Source organism: Chiloscyllium punctatum, chromosome 28 (assembly GCF_047496795.1).
Source record: "Chiloscyllium punctatum isolate Juve2018m chromosome 28, sChiPun1.3, whole genome shotgun sequence".
Taxonomy (NCBI): Eukaryota; Metazoa; Chordata; class Chondrichthyes; order Orectolobiformes; family Hemiscylliidae; genus Chiloscyllium; species Chiloscyllium punctatum.
The window spans coordinates 9599190-9613354 of NC_092766.1; the positions used below are offsets into that span (position 1 = coordinate 9599190).

The window sequence follows — 14165 nt, forward strand, 5'->3', positions numbered from 1 at the left end:
GCAATTGAGAAACACTTTAGCCATGATGGAGCAGACTCAACAGGCCAAAGGGCCTAATTCGGCTCCTACAGCCTATGGTTTATGACTGATGGCCAGTTATTTTTTTCTTGGTTGCCGCAGACATAACAGGCTGAATGGTCTTGTTCAATAACAAATGTTTCTATGATTTTGGTTTCCTTATTTGGGAAAGGATACAACTGCTTTAAAAGCAGTTCAGAAAAAAGTCATTCAACTCATTCGAGGGGATGTAGGGCTTATTTTGTGAAGAAACATTTACAGGTCAGGCTGATATCCATTGGAGTTTAGTAGGTCGAGACACATTCTTATCAAAACATAACATTTCAGGGGGACTCAAGACGACATTTCCTCTGGCAGAGGAGACCAGAACTAGGTGATGGCAGTTTAATTAGAGGTCTCCTCTTGAAGACGGATGCAGAGTTTCTTTACCTCTTTCCCAAAACATAGCAGAGGTTGGGTATTCAAATTTATTCAAAAACTGAGTTTTTTTAAAAACAGAGATAATATGTGCTATGTCGAAGAGACAGTAAAGTGGTGCTGTGACCATGGCCAAATCACCCTTGATTTTATTGAACAGCAAAGTAGAGGTAAATGGCCTATTTTTTGATTACTGCTAAGCATCAACTACCCCACACTTCTCAACAATGCATCTCACTTCACTCTTCTTCTCACTAAGTAAAACTCGCTCTCAACACCTCAAAATAAGTTATCCCCACTCAGTAAAACTCCATGTCTCTGCAATAAGTCATTCTCCCCAGTAAAACTCCACACCATGACAAAATACCTTCACAAAAACACCTCACCTCTGTCCAAAATCCCACTCACCCGAATCCCTCAACACCCCACCTGATCACCAAAATGTCCTTTTCTCCTCTATCTCTTCATCTCCTTAAGCCAATCACAGATCTCCCTCCCTAGGACGCCAAATCTCTTGCCCTTTAACCCCAAACCTCTACTCTCCATTCCTCATCTTTTGACTCCCATAACTTACATCCCAGATATTTCCCCTCTGCTCATTTTGGTCCTATAAATCTTCCCTTCTCTATCCTTTCTCAATCAATTTCTCCTCCCTAATTCTTGGTCCCCAAATCTCCTCTCCTGCCAAAAACACAGCCAAGGCCTCAGCCACTTTAGCTGTTTCAGTGACATCCGTCCTTCAACAGGAGGGATGTTTGCTGATGATGACACCAAGTTCAAGTTATTTCTAATGAGCTAATCCAGCAATCATCCCTTGATATTCAATGGCTTACCATCACTGAATCGTACCCCTCAATATCAATATCTTAGCACTTACCACTGACTGAAAAGTGAATTGGACTTGCCATCTAAATACAATGGCTACAAAGGTCAGAAGTTAGGAATCCTGCAGTGAGGAACTCACCTCCCATCTTCCCAAAACCTGTCCACCATTTATCAAGCACAAGTTAGGAATGTAATGGAATATTCGCCATTTCCGGGATGGGAACACTCAAGAAACTTGACATCATCCAGGACAAAGTAGCTTGTTTAATTGTTTCTGGCTGTGGTGCCAATCAGTCTCTCCACCCCCGACACTCAGTAATGCATTGTGTACCATCAAGAAGATGCACTGCAGCAAATCATTAAAGAACCTTACAAAGCAATGAGTCATACAGCATGGAAGCAGACCCTTCAGTCCATCTCATCCATGCTCACCATATTCCCAAACTAAACATGTCCCATTTGCTTGAAACAAAAAGAGCAGATACATGGGAGCACCACCACTTGCAAGTTCACCTACTATTCTGACATGGAAATAGAGTGCCATTCCTTCAGTGATACTGGGTCAAAATCCCAAACAACACTGAAAGCCTACCTACAGCAATTCAAGAAATGTCTTCACCATTAATTTGTCAAAAAAGATGTAAGACGTATACAACACAAAGATGAAAATAGGTCATTCAGCCCTTCCAATTCTGCCCCATCATTCAATAAGAATCGTAGCTGATCTGATAACCCTCAAATCTATTTTTCTCCTTTTCCCCATAAACACTCTATCCCCTTACTGATTAAAAATCTGTCTACATCAACCTTTAATATATTTAATGATCCAGCCCTAACAGCTCTCTGTGGCAAGGAATTCCACACATTCACAACACAAGAAATTCCCCCTCATTTGTCTCTTAAATGTGAGATCCCTTCTTTTGAAAAATTGTGCCATGTAGTCTTAGACTCTCCCACAAGAGTAAACAACTACCCTGTCAATAAGACCACCTCTCATTCTTCTAAGCTCCAAGAATAGGAACAATCTACTCAATCTCTTCTCATAATGTCCTCAGGTTGCACAGCAGTCAAGTAAACGTTCACTGGACAGCCTCAATTGTTTAAATAAAGAATAACGAAAAAGTTCTTAAGATAGATCACTGGACCCAAAACATGAACTCTGATTTGCCTCCACAGATGCTGCTAGAACTTGCTGAACTTTCCAACCAATTTCGGTTTTTGTTTCTGATTTACAACATCTGCAGTTCTTTCAGGTTTTAGCATTGTATTAAAATGCTGTTTAGCACACTAGTTGGCCTTCAACGGGGGTTATTCATTTGTTTTTAAGGTGATAGATTTGTGGAATTCAGTCACAGAGTGCAGTGGATGCCAGAACACTGACTACATTTAAAAAGGGATAGACAGAATTTTTTAGTTATTAATGGGTTGAAGTGTTATGAAGGAAAGTGGAGTTGATTCCAGAAAGAAATCAACCATGACGATATTGAATGGCGGAGGGCCTCGATAGGTTGAATTGACACCTCCATTTCTTATGTTCTAATTTTGCTGCTTTTTTTTGTGATCCATTCATAAGTTCATACCGGCCTCAATCCCTCTGTTTTACCCTTCTCTCCATTTACACACAAAACTCCTCGATGCTGACTGTCAGAGTAGATAACCTCACATTTGCGCACAGTATTCCGACTGACAACATATTGCGCACCTTCTCAGGGAGCATTTAGGGAGGGGCAATAAACACATGGCCCAGCCGGTGATGCCGACCACCCCCCCCATCCTCGAAACGGGCCTGGAATTAAAAGCACCTTCCAGCGGGCGGACAACGCCGCTGTCGGCCACCGACGAGAGACTCGAGGAAGAGAAGAAGGCCGGAGCGACAACAGGCAGCCTTGGGCCTTACCTGGTACGGGCAGAGCTGAGCCATACTGCCGCTGGCGGAGCTGAACAGCGGAATCCATGCGGCCGAGAAAGGAATCAGAACAAGTCGCAAGCAGGAGGAACGATCACGTGGGTAGCTGAAGGAAGGGGATTGATCACGTGGGAGCGCGGTGACGGCTTGGGAAGGTCACGTGGGAGCGCGGTGACGGCTTGGGAAGGTCACGTGGGAGCGCAAGCAATTCAAGGAAAAGGCGGCGTCGAACACGGACATGTCACGTCGGGTGCGGTGACGTTTGTGATTGGTCACGTGGTCCGGTGGGGCCGCCTCTCGGTGACCCCGGAGATCTTTTGAGATCGGATTCCTGTCAATCAGTGCCGAGGTAGTGCTGCACTGTCGGAGGGTCAGTGCCGAGGGAGTGCTGCACTGTCGGAGAGTCAGTGCCGAGGGAGCGCCGCACTGTCGGAGGGTCAGTGCTGAGGGAGCGCCGCACTGTCGGAGGGTCAGTGCTGAGGGAGCGCCGCACTGTCGGAGGGTCAGTGCCGAGGGAGTGCTGCACTGTCGGAGGGTCAGTGCCGAGGGAGTGCTGCACTGTCGGAGGGTCAGTGCCGAGGGAGTGCTGCACTGTCGGAGGGTCAGTGCTGAGGGAGCGCCGCACTGTCGGAGGGTCAGTGCCGAGGGAGTGCTGCACTGTCGGAGGGTCAGTGCCGAGGGAGCGCTGCACTGTCGGAGGGTCAGTGCTGAGGGAGCGCCGCACTGTCGGAGGGTCAGTGCCGAGGTAGTGCTGCACTGTCGGAGGGTCAGTGCTGAGGGAGTGCTGCACTGTCGGAGGGTCAGTGCCGAGGTAGTGCCGCACTGTCGGAGGGTCAGTGCTGAGGGAGTGCCGCACTGTCGGAGGGTCAGTGCTGAGGGAGTGCCGCACTGTCGGAGGGTCAGCGCCGAGGGAGTGCCGCACTGTCGGAGGGTCAGCGCCGAGGGAGCGCCGCACTGTCGGAGGGTCAGCGCCGAGGCAGCGCCGCACTGTCGGAGGGTCAGCGCCGCACTGTCGGAGGGTCAGCGCGGAGGGTCAGCGCCGCACTGTCGGAGGGTCAGCGCCGAGGGAGCGCCGCAGTATCGGAGGGTCAGCGCTGAGGGCATGCCCTAACCTGTATTGACCCTCTGGCCGTGCAGTATTCCTCAGTCTGCTCTTCTGATGGACCACCATGTGCTCGGACACTGCACCAGATGCTCTGATGGAGAATATCTGTGAAAGTCTTTAGATCAGCCTTTGTGCGCTAACCTGCGGATGTTTACCACAATACTATCAGTGCATTGACACTGAACCCAGTCACAAAAGATAGTCAGTTCCTTCATTGATGAGGAAGTGTAGTGTTGGACTGTGCTTCACAAAGTTAGAAACCACAACAGGTTTATTTGGCAGTACAAGCTTTCAGAGCACTGCTCCTTCGTCAGGTAGCTAGTGGAGCAGGATCATAGGACACAATTTATAAAAGAACATAATGTCATACGATTGATGTGATATATTAAACAAACAGAGATTACTGTTAAGTCTTAATCATTAATTAAGTCTTAATGAGTCAAAACCTACAACCCATTCTAAATGATTAAGATTTAAGAGCAATCTAGGTTTGTTCAATACATTGCACCAATTGTCTGACACTTTGATCTTTTCCTATAAATTCTGTGTCCTATGATCCTGCCCCACTAGCTACCTGACATAGGAGCAGCACTCTGAAAGCTTGTACTACCATATAAACCTGTTGGATGACAACCTGGTGTTCTGTGATTTGTAACTAAATCTGTATATTGTCCAGTCTTGCTCCTGGTAATTCCTTATGCTTGGCTGTACACTATAAAACCATAACAGTTTTAGACCATAAGACATTGGAGCAGAATTGGGCCTTGCAGCCCACAGAATCTGCTCCATCATTCAGTCATGGCTGATATGTTCCTCAACCCTATTTTCCTGCCTTATCCCCATAACCCTTGACACCCTTACTAATTAAAGATACAGCTAACTCTGTTTTAAATACAATTAATGACTTGGTTTTGGATTACAGCTTTTAACATTGTTCCCGGTATCTTTCTGTTCAGTTAGGATACCGTGAGGTACTGGAGAAACTGCAACAAAGAGAAACCATATCAGTTTCCTCCTCCAAGATGCCCAGCGTTTATTTCTGTTTATGTTTTCTGCCTTTCTGGCCAATCCTTCCAGTTTCAGGTGAGGAATTGACATGTAAACGAAGTTGACAGTAATGTTTCACAGATTAGTGCAGGCACTGAGTCTTGTTCAGCAAACTGATTGGAAACAGTCTGCAAGATAAGTGCAAACAGGATGATTATTTCAAACCAGGCTCTTCAGTGGCCCCTGTAGACTGATGTAGATCCAAATTAGTTTGGGTTAGCGCTAGTTCAACTGGGATATTAGTTCAGAAAGCCAAATCCATCTTGGCATCAGAAGTTGCATTCAGTATTGAGGACTGAAATGTGTGGATTCATTGCATCTGACCTGACCCCACTGGAATGCAGAATTTCTTAGTCCCATGGGATCTGAAAATGGCCATACCCCATATAAACAGATTTTCAGAAATCCCCTCCGACTGTATCTTTTGTTCTGGGCTGGCAGGTGTTGCACATGTTACACGACCTCACGCTCGTTTCCCAGTCTGTATGCTCCTGAATGTGTTCCCAGCAGCCTGACAAGCCAAATGGGACGGCTTTCTGTCCATGAGATTGGACATCACTGGGAGATCCTGAGGAAATTTGAGAATGTCTGTGGAGGAGGATCAAAGATTCTAGGACTCTGGGAGAAGAGAAGAAATCTTTTCTCATAGGATTGAGAGTCATCAAAGCTCTGAGTCAAAAGGTGTTAAATATTTTTAAGGCAGATGTAAATAGCTTCTTACTGGATTAGTGGTGCTGGAAGAGCACAACAGTTCAGGCAGCATCCAACGAGCAGCGAAATCGACGTTTCGGGCAAAAGCCCTTCGCAAAAAGTGAAAAGTTATCATGGATTAGTGGGAATGTGGAGCAATCAGATTAGCTTGGATCTGTGTGAATAATCAACTCGGAGAAAGTGAGGACTGCAGATGCTGGAGATCAGAGCTGAAAAATGTGTTGCTGGAAAAGCGCAGCAGCTCAGGAAGGGCTTATGGCCGAAACATCGATTCTCCTGCTCCTTGGATGCTGCCTGACCTGCTGCGCTTTTCCAGCAACACATTTTTCAGCTCTGTGTGAATAATGGATTGGTCTTGATGGTCTACCTCTGCTCAGAGTTCATTTTATTTCAAGGACCTTCCCTATTGGATTGCTGTGACATTTTTATATTTTGTACAAGTTTCAGCCCAAGGTTCTGAAATTATAGTTGTAAAACCTGTTAAATCTCATCTGATGAATTACCATTTGAGTCATGTACCAAAATGTCATTAGTGCCTGGAACATTACCTCAGTGAAAGGTGGCACCTTTGAAGAGTAGGGAAGGGATAAACTTGGGACAGAATGTTGTTGTAACTGTTTACGTTTCTCTTCTCAGCTGGTAAACCGTGTGATGCCACGAGTTTTGGGGGTAGCTCAGTGGTTTGTATTTGCAATGCGACATACTGCGATACAATGGATCCACTGGTGTTGCCAGAGAAAGGCCTTTACCTTTTGTATGAAACCACTAAGGCTGGTAAAAGGCTTGAGAGCAAAATCGGAAAAATCCTAACAAACACAAAACAGGAAGGTAATATTTGTAGTTACTGCTTTTCTTTGTTTTGTTTCATGGGATGGTTTGCCGCCATTAATTGCCTGTCCCTCATTGTCCTTGAGATGCCTTCTGGAACCTCTGTAGACTACTTTGCTGAAAGGCCATAATCGAAAGCAATAATTAGTTGAAGTGAATCATTTCAGATATTCCTTTGTGAACAATTATTTTTGCATCTATCTTCATTCAGTTCATAAAAATAGAGAATTGTACTGACGAGGAAACCTCCCTGCAGCCTTGAACAAAGTCAATTGCATTGTTCACTTCCAGTGTTCCCTCTCTGTGTCCAGTGAGACATTCCATCATTGTTGGAACTTACTCGCCTCCTGATGAATCCTTGCTCATGTTTTCATCTCTAGTTTGAACTAAACCAGACCTCTTCTGGATAGTCATCTTATCTTTTCCCTCATAAGCTTAAATTCCATAATTATTCTTAATAATTTTTATCGATGCACCAAAGAAAGCATCCTATCCAGATACATCATAACTCCGTATGGCAACTGGTGTGCCCAACATTGCAAGAAATTACAGAACTCGGAAACAGTAAAGACAGCAGATGTTGGAAGTCAGAGTCAATAGATGTGAGGCTGGAAAAGCGCAGCAGGTCAAAGAGTAGTAAACAGCCCAGTCTATTAAGAAAAACAGCATTCCTGCCATTGACTCTACCTTGGGAAAGCAGCCAGTTTAACCAAAGATTCCTCCCACCCTGGTTATATTCTCTTCCATTAGGCATCATACTTCTCCTGTAGTAGAGCTGATCTTCTCTGCACCTTCTCTATGCCTGTGATACCAGATTCTGCATTCTCTTCTATTACCCAAATGTACTTAATGAAAGACATGTTATCATAGAACCCTTATAGTGTGGAAAGAGGACACTTGGCCCATTGAGTCCACACTGATTCTCCAAAGAGGATCTCACCCACACCCACCCCATCCCTGTAACCATGCATTTCTGATAGCTAACCCACTTAGCCTGCACATCCCTGCATCTATGGGACAATTTACCATGGCCAATGCACCTAACCTCCTGGGAGAAAACCGGACTACCCCGAGGAAACTCACGTCGACAAGAGGAGAATGTGCAAACTCCACACACAAGCTGCATTGAACCCAGGTCCCTGGTACCGTGAGGCAGCAGGGCTTAACAGTGAGTCTCCCGTGCCATAGATTTGTCGGGTTGGCACTCAAAACAATTTTCACTATATCTTGGTACATGTGACAATAAATCAAATCGAATTATGGAGGTGATGGCGTATTGGTATTATCACTAGTCTATTAATCCAGAGAGGTAAAAACAATGACTGCAGATGCTGAAAATCAAATACTGGATTAGTGGTGCTGGAAGAGCACAGCAGTTCAGGCAGCATCCAACGAGCAGCGAAATCAACGTTTCGGGCAACAGCCCTTCATCAGGAATAAAGGCAGTGAGCCTGAAGCATGGAGAGATAAGCTAGGTTGGGGTGGGGAGAGAGTAGCATAGAGTACAATGGGTGAGTGGGGGAGGAGATGAAGGTGATAGGTCAAGGAGGAGAGGGTGGAGTGGATAGGTGGAAAAGAAGATAGGCAGGTCGGACAAGTCAAGGAGACAGTAACTGAGCTGGAAGCTTGAAACTAGGATGAGGTGGGGGAAGGGGAGATGAGGAAGCTGTTGAAGTCCACATTGATGCCCTGGGGTTGAAGTGTTCCGAGGCGAAAGATGAGGCGTTCTTCCTCCAGGCGTCTGGTGGTGAGGGAGCGGCGGTGAAGGAGGCCCAGGACCTCCATGTCCTCGGCAGAGTGGGAGGGGGAGTTGAAATGTTGGGCCACGGGGCGGTTTGGTTGATTGGTGCAGGTGTCTCGGAGATGTTCCCTAAAGCGCTCTTCTAGGAGGCGCCCAGTCTCCCCAATGTAGAGGAGACCGCATCGGGAGCAACGGATACAATAAATGATATTAGTGGATGTGCAGGTAAAACTTTGATGGATGTGGAAGGCTCCTTTAGGGCCTTGGATAGAGGTGAGGGAGGAGGTGTGGGTATAGGTTTTGCAGTTCCTGCGGTGGCAGGGGAAAGTGCCAGAATGGGAGGGTGGGTCGTAGGGGGGTGTGGACCTGACCAGGTAGTCACGGAGGGAACGGTCTTTGCGGAAGGCGGAAAGGGGTGGGGAGGGAAATATATCCCTGGTGGTGGGGTCTTTTTGGAGGTGGCGGAAATGTCGGTGGATGATTTGGTTGATGCGAAGGTTTGTAGGGGCGTTCTGTCCTTGTTACGGTTGGAGGGGTGGGGTCTGAGGGCGGAGGTGCGGGATGTGGACGAGATGCGTTGGAGGGCACCTTTAACCACGTGGGAAGGGAAATTGCGGTCTCTAAAGAAGGAGGCCATCTGGTGTGTCCTATGGTGGAACTGGTCCTCCTGGGAGCAGATACGGCGGAAGCGGAGATGGCTCACTGCCTTTATTCCTGATGAAGGGCTTTTGCCCGAAACGTTGATTTCGCTGCTCGTTGGATGCTGCCTGAATTGCTGTGCTCTTCCAGCACCACTAATCCAGTATTAATCCAGAGACCCAGGCCATGTTCTTGGATCAGTTTGAGTGCTGCCATGGCAGATGGTTGAAATGAATTGGCCAGTTTTCCTTTAATCCAAAGGGTTCTTTCTTTTGCTGTCAGTCTGCCATGTGGAACCTTATTAAAAGCCTTGCTGAAGTCCAAGTAGAATACATGAAAAACATTACCTCAACTACACACCTTCAAAAATTCAACCAAGTTGGTCATACATGACCACCACACCTTAACATAACCCTTCTGACTGTTCTTGATTCCCTGCCTTTCCAAATGTAGGTTAGTTATGTTCCTCTGAACTGCTTCCAGCAGTTTCCCAAATGTTGATGTTAGATTAACTGGCCTGTAGTTTCCTTGTTTATCCCTTGCTTCCTTTTTGAATAACAGTACCATATTGGCTGTCTTTCAGTCCTTTGGCACCTACCCTATAGTCAGAGGAATTGAAAATTATTGCTAGTGCTCTTGTTATTTTCTCCTTTGACTCACTCAACAACCTGGGATACATTTTGTGTGGCCCTGGAGGTTTAATCTTTTAAGCCTGCCAAAGGACTCGGAACTTCCTCTCTAACGATGCTAATTTCTTCAACTGTATCGCAGTCCTCCTCCTTGATTTTTATCTCCATGTCCTCCATGTCATCCCTCTCACTAGTGAACACTGACACAAAGTTTTAGTTTAGAAATGTACCTACAATCTTTGACTGCACACACATTATCACTGTGGCCCTTAATGGGCTCTAGTCTTTCCCTTGTTTTCCTTTTATCTCAGTGTTTAGGAGAACATTGGGACCGGTTCTGGGGAAGGTGGGACTATTACAAAATGGACGGTCTACATCTGAACCAGACCGGAACCTTGGGGGGAGTCCTTGGGGGAGTTTTTGCTACTGCTGTTGGGGAGTTTTTAAACTAATGTGGCAGGAGACTGGGAACCAGAAGAGAAAACAAGTAAGCAGCGAGGTGGAGACTGTAAGAATTATGAAGATAGCATTAATAAAGGGAAGAGTAGGCAGAGAGCATATGAGCGCAAAAAAACTGGTGGCATGAAATGCATCTACTTTAATGCAAGGAGTATAGTGTGTAAGGCAGATGAACTTAGGGCTTGGATTGGTGCCTGGGAGTATGATGTTATTGCAATCACAGAGACTTGGTTGAAGGAAGGGCATAATGATTGGCAATTAAATGTTCAAGGATACAGACGCTTCAGACAGGGCAGGGAGGGAAGTAAAAGGGGTGGGGGGGTGCATTGCTGGTTAAGGATGATATCACGGCTGTGCTAAAGGAGCACACTATGGAGGTCTTGGGTGGAGCTGAGAAATAAGAAAGGTACAGTCACACTTTGGGGCTGTATTACAGGCCTCCCAACAGTGAGCATGAGGTAGAAGAACAAATAGGTAAACAGATTACGGAAAGATGTAGAGGCAATAGGATAGTGGTGATGGGAGACTTTTCCCAACATTGACTGGGATACACTTAACGTCAGAGGTCTAGATGGGGTAGAATTTGTAAGAAGCGTCCAGAAGACTTTTCTAGAGCAAAATGTCAATAGTCTGACGAAGGAAGGAGCTAAATTGGACCTGGTCTTGGGGAATGAGCCAGGACAGGTGGTAGAAGTTGCAGTGGGGGATTTCTTTGGGAACAGTGACCACAATTCTGTAAGTTTTAGAATACTGGTAGATAAAGAAGAGAGTGGTCCTAAGGGAAGAGTACTAAACTGGGCCAGGGCCAATTCTATCAAAATTAGGCAGGAGCTGGGAAATGTGGTTTGGACACAGCTATTTGAAGGGAAGTCCACATTTGAGATGTGGGAGGCTTTCAAAGACAGGTTAAAGATAGTGCAGGATAGGCATGTCCTGTTGAAGGCAAAGGATAGGAAGGGCAAGATTCGTGAACTGTGGATGACAGGAGAAACTGTACGACTAGCCAAGAGGAAAAGGGAAGCATACATAAGGTCCACGCAGCTAAGAACAGAACGGGCCCTGGAAGAATATCGCAAGAGTAGGATAAGTCTTAAACAAGGAATCAAGCAGGCTAAAAGGGGTCATGAAATAGCATTAGCGAGCAGAATTAAGGAGAATCCCAAAGCATTTTATTCTTATATAAGAAGCAAGCAGGTAACTAGAGAAAGGATTGGTCCACTAAAGGATAATGAACGAAGGCTGTGTGTCAAACCTGAGAGAATGGGTGAGATTCTGAATGATTACTTTGCATCAGTGTTCACTGAGGAGAGGAACATGATCAACGTTGAGATTAGAGATAGAAGTTTGATTAGTCTGGATCACGTTGGCATAAGTAGGGAAGATGCGTTGGGTAGGCTAAAGATTATTAGGGTGGGCAAACCCCAGGACCGGATGAGATCTATCCCATGTTGCTGAGGGAGGCAAGAGAGGAAATAGCTGGGACCCTGACAGATATCTTTGTGGCATCCTTCAAGACAGGTGAGGTGCCGGAGGACTGGAAGGTTGCTCATGTTGTCCCCCTGTACAAGAAGGGTAGTAGGGATATTCCGGGTAACTACAGACCAGTGAGCCTGACGTCGGTGGTGGGAAAGATGCTGGAGAAGGTACTGAGGGATAGGATCTGTTTATATTTAGAAAAGAATGGTCTTATTAGTGATAGGCAACATGGTTTTGTGTGTGGGGGGGGGGGATCGTGCCTTACCAACTTAATAGAGTTCTTTGAGGAAGTGACCAAGTTGATAGATGAAGGAAGGGCTGTTGATGTCATATATATGGACTTTAGTAAGGTGTTTGATAAGGTTCCCCATGGCAGACTAATGGAGAAAGTGAAGTCATATGGTGTGCAGGGTGTTCTAGCTAGGTGGATAAAGAACTGGTTGAGCAACAGGAGACAGAGAGTAGTAGTTAACAAGAGTTTCTCGAAATGGAGAAAGGTGACCAGTGGTGTTCTGCAGAGGTCAGTGTTGGGGCTACTGTTGTTTGTAATAAACATAAATGATCTGGAAGAGGGCACTGTTGGTATGATCAGCAAGTTTGCAGATGACACGAAGATTGGCAGAGTAGCAGAAAGCATAAGGGACTGTCAGAGAATACAGGAGGATATAGATAGACTGGAGAGTTGGGCGGAAAAGTGGCAGATGGCTTTCAATCCAGACAAATGTGAGGTGATGCATTTAGGCAAGATTAATTCTAGAGCGAATTATACAATGAACGGAAGAGTCTTCGGAAAAGCTGATGGGCAGAGAGATCTGGGAGTGTAGGTCCATTGTACCCTGAAGGTTGCTGCACAGGTAGATAGAGTGGTCAAGAGGGCATACAGTATGCTTGCCTTCATTGGACAGCGTATTGAGTAGAAGAGCTGGCAAGTCATGTTAAAATTGTACAAGACATTGGTTCAGCCACATTTAGAATACTGTGTACAGTTCTGGTCGCCACATTAACAAAAGGATGTGGACGCTTTGGAGAGGGTGCAGAGAAGGTTTACAAGGATGTTGCCTGGTATGGAAGGTGCTAGCTATGAAGAGAGGTTGAGTAGGTCAGGTTTATTTTCATTAGAAAAAAGATTATTGGGGGACCTGATTGAGGTTATTAAAATCATGAAGGGTAGAGACAGGGTGGATAGAGACAAGCTTTTTCCCAGGGTGAAAGATTCAATAATGAGAGGTCATGCTTTCAAGGTAAGAGGTGGAAAGTTTAAGGGGGATACATGTGGCTAGTACTTCACACAGAGGGTGGTGGGTGTTTCGAACATGTTGCCAGCAGAGGTGGTAGAGGCAGGCACGGTAGATTCATTTAAGATGTGTCCAGATAAATGCATGAGTAGGTGGGGAGCAGAGGGATACAGATGCTTTGGAATTGACCGACAGGTTTAGACAGTACATTTGGATTGGCTCAGGCTTGGAGGGCCAAAGGGCCTGTCCCTGGGTTGTAAATTTTCTTTGTTCTTTGGAAAAAATGTGTTGGAAAGTTCCCTTAGTTTATGTGCCATTATCCTTTCATGTCCCCAGTTTGCACTCCTGATTTCCTTTTCAAGTTCCCTCTTGTATTTTCTAGACTCCTTCAAGGGCTTCTGCTGTTTTGGGCCATTGGGATCAATCGTAAGCATACCTTTTTAATCCATATATCCCTCGATTTGTTGGTCCCACCCTTTATCTTTTATTTGAACATGTTGGCCCTGTACTTTTCCTATTTCCCTCTTGATGGCATCCCACTGTTTTGACACAGATTTTCATGGAAGTATCTGCTCCCAAGTTTCTCTGGTCAAATCACATCTGATCTCATTAAAATAAGCCTACTCCCATTTAAAATTTTGATTTCCTGGTCTTTTAAAAATCTTCCTTTTCCCAGCCAACAAAGTATTCCCTCGATTCCATTGGCATCTTTTTAGATTACTTACAGTGTTGAAACAGGCCCTTCAGCCCAACAAGTCCACACTGACCCACCCATTCCCCTACATTTACCCCTTTACCTAACACTACGGGCAATTTAGCATGGCAAATTCACCTGACCTGCACATCTTTGGACTGTGGGAGGAAACCAGAGCACCCGGAGGAAACCCACGCAGACACGGGGAGAATGTGCAAACTCCACACAGTCAGTCGCCTGAGTTGGGAATTGAACCCAGGTCTCTGGCACTGTGAGGCAGCAATGCTAACCACTGCCACCGTGCTGCCCAATCACCTCCAGATTGCAGCCCCTAAGATATCTGCACAACTCCGATGCAGGGATAGGTTAGGGAGGGTTGAGTCTGGTTGGGATGCTCTTCAGAGGATTGGTGTGGATTCAATAGGCTGAACAATT

The 14165-nt window shown here is 45.9% G+C and overlaps 2 protein-coding genes across 18 annotated transcripts in view; one reads left to right on the top strand and one right to left on the bottom strand.

Annotated features, from left to right (window-relative positions):
* Window positions 1-3313, bottom strand: part of chtopa (chromatin target of PRMT1a) — a 47906-nt gene extending 44593 nt beyond the window's left edge. For both annotated transcript variants that reach the window (XM_072548886.1, XM_072548885.1), the window contains exon 1: window positions 3158-3313. In XM_072548886.1, coding sequence (XP_072404987.1) covers window positions 3158-3215 — 58 coding nt within the window. In that variant the 5' untranslated portion in view covers window positions 3216-3313. The remainder of the gene's footprint in view (window positions 1-3157) is intronic.
* The window catches only part of gba1 (glucosylceramidase beta 1), a 33720-nt gene continuing 22705 nt past the window's right edge, over window positions 3151-14165 (top strand). For 3 of the 16 annotated variants that reach the window (XM_072548868.1, XM_072548884.1, XM_072548883.1), the window contains exons 1-3: window positions 3151-3264; window positions 5228-5354; window positions 6666-6857. In XM_072548868.1, coding sequence (XP_072404969.1) covers window positions 3214-3264; window positions 5228-5354; window positions 6666-6857 — 370 coding nt within the window. In that variant the 5' untranslated portion in view covers window positions 3151-3213. The other 13 variants (XM_072548869.1, XM_072548870.1, XM_072548871.1 and 10 more) reach the window with 13 other exon arrangements.